Genomic DNA, 17,539 nt, shown 5'->3' on the forward strand with positions numbered 1-17,539 from the left:
CTGGTATGTATCTCTTGTGGGGACCATGAATTCGATTCAATTTGAATTCGTTTTTTTGGAGCAGGCGAGGAGCTGGATTAGGGGTTCGTCCCTGACTCACACTCTGAGCCCTGGCTTGGTAACTCAGAAAAGGTAAAAAATAAAAATTAAAAAAAGTTACATTCGTGCCACACAAGTGGCAGGCAATGACCATTTCCAACAAGGGAGAATCGAACCCTTACCATTTGACATTCATTGAATTACCACAACTGAATCCCCCACTATCTGCATCCTGAGGTTACCATTAACCAGAAATTGAACTGCACTATCCATACAGCTACAAGAGCGAATCAGAGGCTAGGACTCCTGCAGCGGGTAACTCACCTCCTGACTCCCCAAAGCCTGCCCACCATCTACAAAGCTCAAATTGTGTGATGGAATACTCTCCACTTGCCTGGATGAGTGAAGCTCCAACAACTCTCAAGAAGGTTGACACGATCCAGGTCAAAGCAGCCCACTTGATTGGCATCCCTTCCACACTCTTTCCACCACCAACGCACAGTGGCAGCAATGTGTATCATCTAGAAGAACTCACCAAGGCTCCTGAGACAGCATTTTCTAAACCCAGACGACTACCATCTAGAAGGACAAGGGAAGGAGGCACAAGGGAACCCTAGTAATTGACACGACCATCCCTTGAATGAATAAAAAAAAACGTGCTCAAATTGTGCTCATCAAGTCATAACATCACATCCAGCTCGAGGGAAAAAGTGTAACTTATGCTTAAAGTGGAACCATTTTGCAGAAGTGTGTAGATCATCGAAGAAGAGGACTTAACTGGTTCAATGCATAGAGGAGTCTCTTACTGAGAGCAATCTACAGCATAGAACATACAGTGCAGAAGGAGGCCATTCGGCCCATCGAGTCTGCACCGACCCACTTAAGCCCTCCCTTCCACCCTATCCCCGTAACCCAATAACCACTCCTAACATTTTTTGGACACTAAGCGCAATTTATCATGGCCAATCCACCTAACCTGCACGTCTTTGGACTGTGGGAGGAAACCAGAGCACCCGGAGGAAACCCACGCAGACACGGGGAGAACGTGCAGACTCCGCACAGGTAGTGACCCAGCGGGGAATCGAACCTGGGACCCTGGCGCTGTGAAGCCACAATGCTATCCACTTGTGCTACCGTGCTGCCCATCTATATACCATTAATAGGGGTAAAGCACGGGGTCATTTTAAGGGTTGGTCAGTTGAGATCACCGGCATTTCAGTGTCATTTCTTATTAATGTTACAACTTCCTTATTAATGTTACAAAAACGGGGCTGGTTTAGCACAGTGGGCTAAACAACTGGCTTGCAATGCAGAACAATGTCAGCAGCGGGGGTTCAATTCCCGTACCGGCCTCCCCGAACAGGCACTGGAATGTGGTGACTAGGGGCTTTTCACAGGAACTTCATTGAAGCCTACTTGTGACAATAAGTGATTATGAATATTATTATTAACTTTCTCTCACTCCTGCACCAGACACTCCTAAAGCTTATCTTGACTGCATTTTTCTAGTTTTGGCAATGATCACAGTTAAAGGTTACAACAAAAAACATCACTCTAAACAGTTTCATTTTCTATCGAGCTGGAGGCAGATTCCTTATGGGGATTTTTTCAATTGATTTGGATTCAAACATGAAGACGCCACTGGAGCACACATTAACATGATCGATGACACATACTATACATGCCAGTATCCATCCATATTTATGGGATTTGGAGAGATTGAGGGGTAGTGTCATGTTTCTTGCATCAACACATCAATTCCACCAGTTTTGCTAAATTTTGAACATTTGCTCTTTGCAATCCACACTAAAGTGTCACAGGAGCTGAAATGACTAGAAGCAGATGGCATTATTAGATTGGATTTATTTATTGGCACATACCAAGGTACAGTGAAACGTATTGTTCTGCTTACTGTCCAGGCAGATCATTCCATACATGAAAAAAACCCATAGGGCATTCATAAATATACAATGTAAATACATGGACAGCATTGGGTGAAGCATACAGGAGTGCAGTACAGCTCAGTGGAGAAGATGTGTGAAGAGATCAGATCAATCTATAAGAGGGCCATTTAGGAGTCTGGTAACAGCAGGGAAGAAGCTGTTTTTGAACCTGTTCTCAGACTTTTGTATCTCCTGCCCGATGGAAGAAGTTGGAAGAGTAAATAAGCCGCGTGGGAGGGGTCTTTAATTATGCTGTCTGCTTTTCCAAGGCAGTGGGAGATGCAGATAGAGTCAATGGATGGGAGGCAGGTCCGTGTGATGGACTGGCTGTGTTCACGATTCACTGAAGTTTCTTCCGGTTTTGGGTCTAGCAGTTGCCATACCAGGCTGTGATGCAGCCAGATAGGATGCTTTCTATGGTGCATCTGTAAAAGTTGGTAAGAGTCAATGTGGACATGCCCAATTTCCTTAGTTTCCTGAGAAAGTATAGGAACTGTTGTGCTTTCTTGGTTGTAACGGCGACGTGGGTGGACCAGGCCAGATTATTGGTGATGTGCACACCTAGGAATTTGAAGCTGTCAACCATATCCACCTCAGCACCATTGATGCAGAGCGGGGTGTGTATGGTACTTTGCTTCCTGAGGTCAATGACCAGCTCTTTAGTTTTGCTGACATTGAGGGAGAGATTGTTGTCGTTATACCACTCCACTAGGTTCTCTATCTCCCTCATGTATTTTGACTCATCATTGTTCGAGATCCGATCCACTACGCTCGTGTCATCAGCAAACTTGTCGATGGAGTTGGAGCCAAATTTTGCTGCACAGTCGTGTGTGTGTAGGGAGTATAGTAGGGGGCTAGGTTTGCAGCCTTGCGGTCCCGGGTATTGAGGGCTATCGTGGAGGAAGTGTTGTTGTTTATCGTTACTGATTGTGGTCTATCGGTCAGGAAGTCGAGGATCCAGTTGCAGAGGGAGGAGCCACGTCATAGGTTTTGGAGCTTTGATATGAGCTTGGCTGAGATTATGGTTATGAAGGCGGAGCTGTAGTCAATGAATAGGAGTCTGACATGGGAGTCCTTGTTGTCGAGATGCTCCAGGGATGAGTGTCGGGCCAGGGAGATGGCTTCTGCTATGGACCGTTGTGGCAGTATGCAAATTGCACTGGATGTAGGCATTCTGGGAGTATGGAGTTGATGTGTCTCATGACCAACCTCTCGAAGCACTTCATAATGATTGATGTCAAGGCCACCGGACGGTAACCGTTGAGGCACATTGCTTGGTTCTTCTTGAAGCAGGTGGGGACCTCGGAACGGAGTAGGGAGAGGTTGAAGATGTCCGCGAACACATCTGCCAGCTGGTCCGTGAGGGATCTGAGTGCACGACCAGGGACCCTGTCAGGACTTGTCGCTTTCCGAATGTTCACTTTCAAGACGCTTGATCCGACTTCGGGAGCTGTGACGGTAGGTATATGTGTGTCTGAGGCTGCTGGGCAGTTGACAACAGTTTTCTGCTCGAACAGGTTTCCTGCTCGAACCGAGCATAGAATGCATTGACTTCATTGGGGAGGGGTGTGTTGCTGCCAGATATTCTTTCTTTAAAATAAATATAGAGTGTCCAATTATTTTGCTTTTTTTCCAATTAAGGGACAATTTAGCATGGCCAATCCACCTACCCTGCACATCTTTGGGTTGTGGGGGTGAGACCCACGCAAATATGAGGGGAATGTGCAAACTTCACACAGACAGTGACACAGGGCCAGGATCGAACCTGGGACCCGTGAGGCAGCAGTGCTAACCACTACGCCACTGTGCCACCTGCTTCCAGAGATTCTACTTGGCTTCGCTTTGTAGCCCGTTATGTTGTTTAAGACATGACACAACCAACGAGAGTCCGTGACGTTAGTCTGTGACCCTAGCTTAGTCTGATATTGTCTCTTGGGATCCCTGAAGACTCTGCGGAGGTCGTACCTGGATTTCTTGTATAGATCAGGGTTGTCTGTCTTGAACACCTCAGACCTAGCCTTCAGTAGGGAGTCAATCTCCCGATTAAGATATGGTTTCCAGTTGGGGAACGTACGTACTATCTTCATTGGCACTCAGTCTTCTACACACTTGCTGATAAAGTCTGTGATGGTGGTGGCATACTCATTTAGGTTGGACGCTGAGTTCTTAAATATGGACCAGTCCACTGTCTCCAAGCAGTCACGTAGGAGCTCTTCTATTGCCTCGGGCTAGCACTGCGCGAACTTCTTAACCGGATTCTCCCACTTAAGTTTCTGTATGTTGGGAGAAGTAGCATCGCCTTATGGGCCGATTTTTCCGAAGTGCGGTCGGGAATGGATCGGTAGGCAACCTTGATTTTTGTGTAGCAGTGATGAGAGTGTTGGGGCCCCTGGTGGGACAGGAGATGTGTCGGTGGAATTTTGGCAGTATACTCTTGAGGTTGACCTTGTTGAAGTCCCTGGCCACGATGAACAAGGCCTCTGGGTATTCTGTTTCATTGTTATTTAAGGCGGTGTACAATTCATCAAGCGCCTTCTTCACTTCCGCCTGGGGTGGAAAGTAGACCGCTGTGATAATGGCTAAAGTGAACTCCCGTAGAAGGTGGTTATGGGCGGTACTTCACGGTCAGGTATTTCAGGTCCGGGGAGCAGTAGTTTGCCAGGATCCCTAATTCCGAGGATCAGGAGGAGTTGATGAGGAGGTAAACCCCTCCACCCTTCACTTTGCCCGATGATGCCGTGCGGTCCATCTGGCGTATTGAGAAGCCATCAGGATGTATGGCACAGTCCGGTGAGGCAGGGGTGAACCATTGTTATGGGCCAGGGTTTAGAGAACCCCAAAGTGTATCATGTAGTTCACCTGACCTACAACTTTTAGTAGATTGTGGTATGGGGAGCACACTCTACAGGTGTGGTACAGCAGAAATGGAATAGTATTTTTTAAAGCAAAACAATATTTATTCTATGAACTCAAGTTAATCTTTTAAAACATACAATGAACATCTTAGCAACCATTAATTCAAATACATCCCCCAAAGAGTACAACACTAAGTAATCCTTTAAGCTTTCCTTTTAACATCCATAAGACTTAAAACACCTTTTACCATAAGCACATCAGGTTAAAGTCACTACTGTTATTAGTTTTAAATCACCAGGATTGATTTACAGTCTTTAGATTACAGAGAGACTCTAATACACCTTCTGGCTGTGACTGCAGCTATCCAGCTCTGAAAACGAAACTAAAACACACCCTGCAGCAAACAGGCTAAAACGAAAGTAAAAAGCTGACAGACAGCCCAGCTCCACCCACACTCTGACATCACTGAAAAACACCCATTTCTTAAAGGTACATCTCTTAAACACCCATTTCTTAAAGATACTCTCACATGGCACCATGTCTGTGAAACAGAGCACACAGCAGTCTCTTACTTCCGTTTGAGAGGTAGGTCTTGCGTTAAGCCGCTCCAGCTTGTTTTTGATCGCTTGCACATTTGCCAGAAGTATGCTGGGGAGAGGAGACTTGAAACTGCGTTGTTTTAGTCTCACCTGCAGACTGCCACGTTTCCCTTGCTTCCTAAGTCGGCGGCTGCTTCTGGATGGCCCCAGGATCCGATGGGAGAAGTCTGACCTTGTGGAAGGTAGGTGGTTGCGACTGGCAGGGTCCCGGGCGCTGGTTGTGATTTTGGGGCTGCCGGGGAGTCATGTTTGCAATCCGTTCCGGCCCTGGGGATCTGCGAGTACAGGTCTACTTTTCGGTATGTTCGGGTCTCGTGTGGGATCTCCGCCATTTTGGGGGTCTTTAGTCCAGGTTGGGTTGCAGGCAGGGACTCCTCGTGTCAGGTTGGGCCGGGTCTCGTGTTCAGTTCCAGCGTTGATGATCTGGTCAGGCACTCCTGGGTTTGAGCCCTGGAATAGGCCTGGACGGCCTCCGCGCAGAGGCAAATTGACTTAGCGGTGGATATCAAATCTGGTCATTGCGCGATGGAGAAATGCCAAGATTAGACTACGTTAACCTTCAGGTGGTCAATAAAGCTAGCATTCCCAGGCAAGTATCCACTTCCTACAATCCATTAACTCAATAACATTTAATGACTCAAAGTCTTCACAATGTTCGATATGCAATGCAGCTATCTTCAAATACCTCTGGCAGAGCAGAGCCATAATCTTACTATTTTGTTCCCGAAGAAGGTATATTTCAGTACCGCAGGATATCCTATGGTCTAAGTTCAGCACCTAGCGTATCCCAGAAGATAGTTTCTTCAGTTTTGTTAGATGTTGATGGGGTTCTAAATCTAATTGATAATGTCCATGGAAAGGACAAACTAGGCCAGTGGTCTCCAACCTTTTTAAGCACAAGATCACTTTTAGAATCTAAATGCTGCACAAGATCTACTTTTGAAAATTTGACTTTACCAAAAAACCCCAAAATGTACGCTATGCGTAACATTCCCCTATTTTTAGTGTGACACTTGGGCTGACACCCTTTCTGTGAGTGCTGTGAAGTCTGTCTGGGTCATGGTTTGAGATGGCCAGACTTGTTCAGTCCATCAGATGGGCATCTGTGAGACGAGTACTATACTTGAACTTGATGATTTTCATCTGGGAAAAAGCCACCTCACAGAGGTATGTGGAATCAAAGTAGGCCTTCACCTTGGGTGCACAGGATGTGAGAAGAGGGCATTTCTCTCTGCCTACAAGTCCCCAAAGTCTTTGTCCCTTGACCTATCTTTCAGTTCTATGTCATTTTGCATGGTGATCATTTCTATGTCAAGTTCACTGCTTTGCTCAAACACCTGCTGAAATGGTGCTGTCAGTTCTCCAATGTCCACTTGAAGAAAAGGATTTGAGACAAACATAATGAGATGTTCCATCCTGTCTAATTCCTGAAATCGTCTGTTGAATTCCTTTTCCAATTTGTTCAGGTGGTTGCAGAATTTGTTTGGATGGAACCCTTTCTGTTTGGCCTGTTGCTGGATTTTCTCCAGATTTGGGAAGTGCTCAGTAATTTTGTTCTTTAACTGAGAGGACCACAGGCCCCGTTTCAACTTGAACACATTCACTGCACTGATCATGTGTGACAAGTCTCTGTCTCTCCAGTAGCCATCTAAGATGGCCACCTGCAAAGGATCATGGGAATTATGGCCAACCCAGGACTCGGGCAGATACAGAACCCATGTGTATCTGAAACACAGGTAACCAGACCTGATCAAAACCCCCGCTTGTTTGCATTTTAATGGCCTATTTTCCCAGGACAATAGAACTCCAATCAAGCAACCGGTACAGCCACAGACTGATTGGCGCCACTCCCCTTACTCAGAAAGCCCAACTGCCAAGGTCAATGACCGCTAAGGACCTGCCCAACCACCAAGGCACCCGCCCCTTTATTGGCCGAAATCGAAGACAGTGATCAGAGCCCTGTTGAACAATTGGGTCCAAGGTTAAGGACCGCCCCAAAGAGCGCGAAATCCCAGAGGGATAAAAGAGGACACAGCCATGTGTTCTGTCTCTTTTGGATCCGGCCTGTGCCAACCCAATCGTAGCAGGAACAGCCAGCCAAGTTCAAGACCAACGATCACTACCTGACGGTTGAGCCCAGCAGAGACAGAGCCACTTTCTTCGAACCAGCCAAGTGAAATCCAGATAAAGGCCTTATCCATTTGCACAGTGCCAGTCGCCCTGAAGTTAAGTATAGGTTATTGTAGCTGATAGGTGTAGTTTAACTCGTAGTAGATATTGTGGTTGCATGTCGAGATAACTCTTGTGTATGTAAATAAACCATCTTTTCAACTAACTAACTGGTTGTGTGGTTATTTGATCGATATAAGGGAAGGCTTGTGGTTCACCAACATTATTAATAGAGCAACACTCCCCTGCAGTTCGCAATTCAGCTCATTCAATTTTACATTTATGTTTGTAAGAAACGCCAAGTCTAGCAACCACGCATTATCTGACAGCTCGCTGTGCACCTCACCCCTTGATTTCAAAATGGTGACAGTTTCAGGGAACAGATCTAAAAATGTTCCTTGACTTAACCCCATTCACCTGATTCTGTTCCCCTCTAATGCAAAAGAGTTGACCTTGTTCCTTGATACTACCAATTTTTGTCACCATTCATTCCTATGTACATAGAAATCATGGAGCCTCTTCACAAGCTACTGAATAAAGATGCACAATGGGAATGGACAATTGCACAGCAAGCAATGCTTGAAACATTAAAGGCAAATATAGCATTTCCACCAGTCCTTGTGCATTTCAACCCACAACAGATATGTCTGGAAATGCAATTGGAGCTGCACTCTCACAGTCCATTGAAGGAATGACCAATTGCTTATGCACCATGCCTATTGTCCCAAACTGAATGCAAACACTTTACTTGAGAGCGTGAAACACCAGCTTGCATCTACACATGTGAACATTGGCACTTGTATCGCTATAGTAAAAAGTTCATTCTCTGCACTGATCATCAAGTGCTGATGAAATTGTTAGCTGTGTCAGGACCTCTATGCATCTACAGATGGGCAGGTAATTTTCATCCATATAACTTTAGTATCTTGCAGGTTTGTGTAACAGAGTTAAGTACACAGAACCCACAACCTCAAGTGCACAGATCTCAACATAGACATCAGGGACATTTCTATCAGGAAGACTATTTCTGTACTCGGAAAAACAGATAAGTTCATAGCTTGACTTTTATATTTATTTTAAAAATTAAATGTAATAATAGGTCATTCGTTAAAATGGGGAAAAGATGGTGTGGTCAAAAGTTTAATTGATCAGTGTTTGGTCATGTTAGTCTGGTCACAGCTCTGTGTTGATTGTGCTTGAGTGCCTGGTGGAGTCTCCAAGCGAAGGAAACAGAAGTTTCCCAAGAAAAGACCCGAGAAGCTGAGTTGTGAACATAAGTGTAGGAATCCTGTGATTGCTGAGATACTTTAAAGTACTGTCAATAAACCTGTTGCAGACTTAGAACTAGTGCCGCCTCTGCATTGCTCTGAGGAAATCAGATAAATAAAATGTTCGACAAATTAGTAAAGATATTTAAAATATACAACAAATTGGCAAATACACAATCACTAATATAACAATGCTAATGCAATGTGGAAACCAATGTAAAACTTTCTTAGTTGCATAAAAATAAAGATTTATTTAATGTTTATGCTTTGCCAATAATTAGCCATGTTTGTCTGTCTTCCCCTTTCAATTTATAATCTTGAGTAATGCTGAAAAAGGAGACATGTTGTCAAAGCTTTTGTCTTGCACTCGTCAGGCTAATTTGCAAGAATACCAAATGAAAAGGGAACAAGAAGTGCATACTGATTGGTTGGCAATTAGATTCTGATTGGTAGAGGCATTTCCAAGGATAATACACAAATTGACCAATGACTGACAGTTAACTGCCAAGCTCTATTTAAATTCAAACCAGGTAGGGTGACTCTGATTGGTCAAAGCATTTTCCTGATGAGTGCAAGATTAAAAGCTTCAACAACATGTCTCTTTTTCAGCAATACTCAGATTCTGTACTACCAAACAACAATTTACAATCCGTTTGTAATTACTGTCTTGTGATAAAAAATGTTTCCTTATAATGAGAACTTAAAATAAAAACATAAATTGTTGTGAATACAGAGCAGGTTGACCATCATCTAAAAGAAAAAGACCATTTACTTTCACTATAACTGTAATCAATTTTGTTTTTACATATTAGATTTTCCACTGTCAGTTAGCAAGGAAGAACAAACCAGCAATAGTTTGCTTCCCTGAATTATGAAACACATCTATGCAGCTAATGCAACATATACAATAATTTATACTCTGCTCACCTGCCTATCTACTTCTGGTAGTAAAATCAGGAGCTGTTGTTGAAAATGATGTGGTAGACTGGCAAACGTGTGCTTGTTTATTAAAGCTCGCAGGTTGGTGTTCACCAGAATAGATCCAGGGGTTTCAACATCAATATCTTCCCCTCTTGTCCGTTTTAGCTGTCCTGTTTAAAAATATAGAGTCATGTTATTCCATATAAAATTCACCATGTCCATGGTTACACATATGTTTTTACAACAAGAAAAACCTGCTACACTATTCAATGTTACAGGTGTCCCCTCTCTCTGAAGTACTAATTTTACAGTTTTCTTTTTCAGGCAATGATTGTAATAGCAGTAAAGGCATCAATATAATGGCCACAGTATAGAAATGTTTCATCTAGTGCTTCAATTAATTGAAACAATAAGCTCAAGATTCTTGAGGTGTTTTGGACAGTTATTCAGAGGTAAGTACATATACTTATTATTCAGAAAGTGGTGACTTTTAAAAGACTTGAAAAGGGGCTGAAATTCAGCTACTGGCACAACTGAGGTCTTTACATTGCATGGTAAACACATACTGTGCCAATCAAGCATGTACTGGCTGCTCAAATATTCCTGTTTCATCTCATTGAATTATTATTGATAGATGCCAGATTTGGATTGAGGTTACCTCCACCTTTGAGATTACCTCCATCTTTCACTTACCTGAAAAGGCAGCCTATTACTCTTAGGCAGTCTACCCACTGTCCTTAGTTGTCCAATTCAGGAATAAATCACAGCAGGTCACTGTTGCCCACTGTAGCCACCTGGGTTGGCCAACTCCCGACGTAAAATGGTGAACTGCAAAGGCTGCAGGGAAATTCAGCCAACAGAGGCAGAAACTAGCAGGTGCAAGTTACTGTGTATTAAACTCTGCAAAAGCCCAGACAGCATCGATACAAGCAGCCATCTGCATAATAATGTAGCAGCCATCTACATACTAATGAGCGATCCCCGGGTACAATCGAAACATTTGGGATAAATAAAGTCAAGCCAGACTCCCCGGCGCCAGCAGGAGCCAACACAAAAGAGGTTAACGGACACCTCAAGGCCGCCCATCGATCAGGGAACCACTCCAGTATTGGAGAAATCGAAACAAGTGATTGGAACGAAGTCCAATCACTTGGAACCAGGTACAGGGTCCGCCCCGAAAGGCGGGAAGCCCCTGGGGACTATAAAGTTAAGCCCCCAAGTTCAAATCGTTCTTCTTGACCGGGTCACTCAGCAACGCGAACCAACCCTTGACAGTGACCGGTTCAGCTGCCTCCAAGATCCAGTAAGTCTTAAGTCAACGCTTGCTACGAGATAGGCGCTCCTGCTACCAGTCCGTACCAACTTCGAATCCCGCAGACTCAGAACCCGAACGAAAGGCCATTTGTTCCCCTGACCTGGTGGGCCAGTCCGAAGCTTAGTATAGGCCTGTTAGTTGTAGAAGTAGCTTAGAAGTAAAATTTATGCATGTGTAGCGATTACGGTGTACAATAAATGTGCTTTGATTTGAATCTTACTAATTGGTGTATTGAGTTATTGATCATTACTTGAACTTGAACCTCGTGGCGGTATCATAAAGATACCTGGCGACTCGAGAGCAAAGGTTATAAAACAGAGCCAATTGAACCAACCAAAAGTTCGCAACACCACACAGTACAGGCTGCTGGCCCCCGTTTGACACTAATGTTGGGGTCCTGAAGCCTGTGGGAAACATTCTGTCTCAGGTGTTGGTCCCATTGTGGGACTGAAGAGGGCCTAAGTGAAGGAGACAGAAAGCAATTGATTCTACGAAGGGATTTGAGTACAGGAGTAAGGATGTCTTGCTGCAATTTTATAGAGCCTTCGTGAGACCACACCTGGAGTATTGTGTACAGTTTTTGTCTCCTTATCGAAGGAAATAAATACTCACCACAGATGGAGTGCAACGGAAGTTCACCAGCCTAATCCCTGGGATGGTGGGATTGTTTTATGGGGAGAGATGAGAAAGCTGGGCCTATATTCTCTGGAGTATTAACGAATGAGAGGTGATCTCATTGAAACGTATAACATTCCAACAGGGCGTTTAAGGGTAGATGTGGTTAGGATGTTAACCTGGCTGGTGAGTCTGGAACCAAGGATCATCTCAAAATAAGGGGCAGATTATTTAAGACTCACATAAGGAGAAGTATTCTCACTCAGAGGGTGGTGAATCTTTGGAATTCTTGACCCCAGGGCGCTGTGGAAGCTTAATTATTCAGCATGTTCAACACGGAAATCAATAGATTTCTGGAGACTAATAACATCAAGGGATATGGGGATAGTGTGAGAAAGTGGTGGGTGTTGGGGTAGATTATCAGCCATGATCTAATTGAATGGCTGAGCATGTTTGATGGGCCAAATGGCCTGATCCTATTCCAATTTTCCTATGAGTCCAGATGTTATTTCCAGGTTTTTTGTTTGCCCTTTAATTGAAGGAGTGAAACAGTTTGATACTGTTTTCTTTAGCCTGATTTGGGTGTGAAGTGGTTCTTCCCAGAACTGCAGAACCTCCTTCAACTTCTGCCTCCTCAGCGAGAAGCACACTTCTACTGTACTCCTTTAAGCACAGAGTCACCATCATGAATATCAATAATAACAAATGACCCGATCTCCAGAAAGAGATCAACAGCATGGAAAAGCAGCAGGCAAACCTTTTGCTTCATGTCCATCCCTTCCAAGTAGATTGTGGGACTTGTAGGCCCGGGATGCTTGGAAAGAAGAATCAGGTCAATCAATAAAGTTATAATTGTAATCAAGTAAATTCAAAAGGATTTTGTGGATAAAAACAAAATACAAGACCCCTAAAAGACAATGCAAATCAATCTGAATGGATGACCATTGCAATAACATCAGTGAATTAGATCGAGCCTGATCAGCTTTCGAACAATCTTAAAAATAAGACATTGCCGTAACTTCCTCGTAGTGGCAATTAGTATCGGATTGCCACCCCGTGTCTAATTATCTACGTGGTTTTTCTTCCAAACCTGTCCTGACTGACCTTCCGACTCTACTACAGTTACACAGATGTGAGAAGAGGTTTAATTCTTCTAACTTTTTTTGAGTAACTATTGGTCTAACCCTGTCGGAACCATCCAAAGTTATGAATTATGTTACATTTTTGAATACTTCTCAGTGCAGGGCAAGGGCCACAGGAAGCTTACACTTAAAGAGCGCTATAGGATAGATGCAGCAAGGATGTTTCTCATAGCTGGGGGCTTTAGAACCAGGGGACTCAGACTCAGGAGAATGGTTAGGCCATTTAGGACTGAGATAAGGAGGTACTTCTTCAGTCAGAGGGTGGTGAATCTTGGAATTCTCTACCACAGAGGATTGTGGAGGTTCAGTCATTGAGTAAATTCAGCATGGAAATCAATAGATTGCTAGATATTAAAGATATCAAGAGATGGGGGGAGGATAGTGTGGGAAAATAGCATTGAGGTAGAAAATCAGCCATGGTCGAGTCGAATGGTGGAGTAGGCTTGAGGGGCTGAATGGTCTACACCTGCTCCTGCATTATTATGTTCCTAAACTTAATGTGGATGCAAGAAATAGCCTGTTGGAAAATGGTGGATTGATACAGCACCTAAACCCTTGTGTGATGATTGTTTCAAAGGGAGACACTGCTGCATGATGTAGATGGTTGCAATGTTTGAAATTCTGGGGTATCTTCCCCACAGGACAGCAATGTACAAGACAGTCATGAAGTTATGGTCAGGAGGAATGCTGTGGGGACAGTACCTATGGGGAAATGAAGTGAATGAACACTTCAAGGAATCTGACAAAGTAAGTCACCGTGACAGTGTAATGTGTTAGATGGTCCACATTTACTTACTGCACAGCGTTGCTGTCAGCCCATAACATTCATAATACTCAACCATGCTACCTTCACACAACCTTGCAGCTCTTTCACTGCATCTCATGCAGACACGGGGTTGAATTCCCTCAGAGTCCTCCCAATCCACAACTTAATTTCAGTGGAAACCATTCATTGTATCAATGGGGTTACCAGTGAAGGTACAACAGCAGCAGGTCAGGAGCAGTTCTAATACATTCACACACTCATTCTTCATAGGGCATAAAATGAAGATATGAATTCAAAATTGGCTTTGTACACTTTTGCTCAAGAGCCTCACTTCGTAAATCACTGTGACACAATCTAGCTGCGGGATGACTTGGTTCAGTATCACAAATATGATGGGTTGACAGCAACACTGTGCCCTATCTAAATCCGGGCCATCTAACACATTATTCTGTCATGCTGACTTACTTTGCCACATTCCTTCAGATGAGCATTCTTCATTCACTTCTGTTCTGCAAAGACTGTCCACAGACATGGGGAAATATCCTGTGAGATCACTTTCTGCCATCCAGGGTATCTGTGTAATTTAACCTGCTCCTTATAGGGAAATACAACCAATGGGGCTCTCCCAGGATCATGCCACTTAATTCCACAAGGCCATGCATAAAAACACCACCCACAATTGTTGCAAGGCCAGCTACTCTTTTCTAAGTTATTTTTATTGGTTTTCAAAAAGAATTGACACATCTCCCCGCCCTACCCCCCCTTTCCCACCCCCTCAGTCAACAAACAAGCAAACATCCCCCAAGAAAAAAAACAATTTAAATTAGCAATCAACAGTAATTAATTGGTTAACAAAAGAATCAAAAGGTGGCCATCTACGATAAAATTTCTCAGCAGGTCCTCTTATGGTCTATTTAAACTTCTCCAAATTAATATAAGACATTGAGGACGATCTACTGACCCCGTGGTGCTGGGCGCGAAAACGAGCAGGCTGGTTGATAGTGGGAGAGGCCGAAACCGGGAACCACAGCGGGCGCCAATCGGTTTTTAATCTAACTGGCCCGCTCCCGTTCGCGAGATCCGGATCCTTCTGGTGAGAAACCAATAATCACCAATTAAGACCAATCACCATCCCTTTAATGGAAAGGACCCACGATCAAACGGCCTCCCATAATCTAACCGCCTCCCCAGCGAGTGGTCACACGGGCGCTGTTTAGTATACCGATTTTAAAATTTAACAGCTTCTACAAACACAGCTGTTAGCCTTGCTTCATTCATCCCTTGTGGACTTGGCACCACGTGGCGGAGGATACCTGCTCCCAGTTGCCGTCAAAGGTCAGTGCAGCTCTGAACCTCTACACCTCAGGTTCATTCCAGGACTCGAGCGGGGACTTGTGTGGCATTTCCCAACCAACAGCCCACAAGCGCATCCATGAAGCCAAGGCTTTGTGCGTGGAAAATCATGTCTCACAAATTTGATTGAGTTTTTTGAGGGGGTGACCAAGAAGGTAGATGAGGGCAGTGCAGTAGACGTTGTCTACATGGACTTTAGCAAAGCCTTTGACAAGGTACCGCATGGTAGGTTGTTGCAGAAGGTTAAAGCTCACGGGATCCAGGGTGAGGTTGCCAATTGGATTCAAAATTGGCTGGACGACAGAAGGCAGAGGGTGGTTGTAGAGGGTTGTTTTTCAAACTGGAGGCCTGTGACCAGTGGTGTGCCTCAGGGATCGGTGCTGGGTCCACTGTTATTTGTGATTTATATTAATGATTTGGATGAGAATTTAGGAGGCATGGTTAGTAAGTTTGCAGATGACACCAAGATTGGTGGCACAGTGGATAGTGAAGAAGGTTATCTAGGATTGCAACGGGATCTTGATCAATTAGGCCAGTAGGCCGACGAATGGCAGATGGAGTTTAATTTAGATAAATGTGAGGTGATGCATTTTGGCAGATCGAATCAGGCCAGGACCTACTCAGTTAATGGTATAGTGTTGGGGAGAGTTATAGAACAAAGAGATCTAGGAGTACAGGTTCATAGCTCCTTGAAGGTGGAGTCGCAGGTGGACAGGGTGGTGAAGAAGGCATTCGGCATGCTTGGTTTCATTGGTCAGAACATTGAATACAGGAGTTGGGACGTCTTGTTGAAGTTGTACAAGACATTGGTACGGCCACACTTGGAATACTGTGTGCAGTTCTGGTCACCCGATTATAGAAAGGATATTGTTAAACTGGAAAGAGTGCCGAAAAGATTTACTAGGATGTTGCCGGGACTTGATAGTTTGAGTTATAAGGAGAGGCTGGATCGACTGGGACTTTTTTCCCTGGAGCGTAGGAGGCTTAGGGGTGATCTTATAGAGGTCTATAAAATAATGAGGGGCATAGATAAGGTAGATAGTCAACATCTTTTCCCAAAGGTAGAGGAGTCTAAAACTAGAGGGCATAGGTTTAAGGTGAGAGGGGAGAGATTCAGAAGGGCCCAGAGGGGCAATTTCTTCACTCAGAGGGTAGTGAGTGTCTGGAATGGGCTGCCAGAGGTAGTAGTAGAGGCGGGTACAATTGTGTCTTTTAAAAAACATTTAGATAGTTACAATGGTAAGATGGGTATAGAGGGTTATGGGCCAAGTGCGGGCAACTGGGACTAGCTTAATGGTAAAAACTGGGCGGCATGGACTGGTTGGGCCGAAGGGCCTGTTTCCATGCTGTAAACTTCTATGATTCTATCTATGATTCTATAAGTTCATACACGTGTGTGCACTCTTTCTAGGGAGTGTGCACGACAGTGACAGCTACATTCTGGGCAGTCGGGGATCTTCGAGGGACACGCCAGGGTGACCGGTTGGTTCTTGGGGTATAAGGGGTACCCGCTGAGGTCCTGGCTAATGACGCCAGTGTGTAGGCCGGAGACCGTTATGGAGCTCCGATATAATGGGGCCCATGTGGCTACCTGGGCTGTCATTGAGCAGTGCATCGAACTGCTGAAAATGCGGTTCCAATGCCTCGACTGCTCTAAAGGTGCACTGTGGTACACGGAGAGGAGCCTGCTTTGTAGTGGTCTGCTGTACCCTCCACAACCTGGCACAGCAGTGGAGCGACATGCTGGAGGTGGAGGAGGAGGAACATGCAGACATCTTCGAGGATAAAGACAAGGAGGAACCAGACCAGGAGGGGATGGAGGATGAGTTCGACGAGAACCCGTGCGACCAGCCGAAGGGTGGAGGGAAGGCGACGGAAAGGGTCCGGCATTCCAGAAGGATCAGGGATGCCCTCAACCTCGCCCGCTTCTTATCGGATGTGGCTTTGCCGTCACCTCTCCCCCTCTCCACCCACTGTTCCCCTACACCAGTGCTCCCCCCACACCCCACCCACTTCTCTTCCCACTATTCCCTTCCTCCTGCCCCCCCACCCCTGACCATTCCCTACCCATTATCCGACCCCCACCCCACCCTGCCCCCTCCCACCCCAGTCACCCTGTTCCATCCTCCCAGAGCCTGCATTACATCACGCTTGTGTGCCGGCACTGTCAGCGGCTTCATATACAAGGCAGGAGGGTGATGGTAACCCGCTGTGAGCTGAGCTCTGGTGCTGCTCACTTTATGCCATAGTCTTATTCCTATCTGTCTGCTGACAACGCGCTCACACCATCTGCATGTGGTATGCCTGGGGGAGGGGAGGGGGGTGCAGGTCTAGTAGCTGGGAGACCAGGGGGTAAGGCCGTGGAGGACAACTGGGGGAGTGGGGTGCAGGACATCCTGCAGTGCAGTATAACATGACAGAGACTTTGCATGTCATGGCTGTAATGTGTTTTCCTGTAGTAAAATCGTGACCCCAAATGTCCCCTGCACTGGGATGAGCCGTTGTCAGGGGGAGTGGACTCGGGAGAGCTGATGACCGACATTGTCACCCCGT

General features: G+C 45.2%; 1 protein-coding gene across 2 annotated transcripts in view; it reads right to left on the reverse strand.

Moving 5' to 3' along the window:
* Positions 1-17,539, reverse strand: part of LOC140385560 (putative Polycomb group protein ASXL3) — a 318,815-nt gene that overhangs the window by 84,552 nt on the left and 216,724 nt on the right. The window contains exon 6 of one of the 2 annotated variants that reach the window (XM_072467838.1): positions 9,802-9,965. In XM_072467838.1, the coding sequence (XP_072323939.1) occupies positions 9,802-9,965 (164 nt within the window). Of the gene's footprint in view, positions 1-9,801; positions 9,966-17,539 lie in introns of those variants that run through there. The other variant, XM_072467839.1, reaches the window with a different exon arrangement.

Source organism: Scyliorhinus torazame, chromosome 11 (genome assembly GCF_047496885.1).
Source record: "Scyliorhinus torazame isolate Kashiwa2021f chromosome 11, sScyTor2.1, whole genome shotgun sequence".
NCBI lineage: Eukaryota > Metazoa > Chordata > Chondrichthyes > Carcharhiniformes > Scyliorhinidae > Scyliorhinus > Scyliorhinus torazame.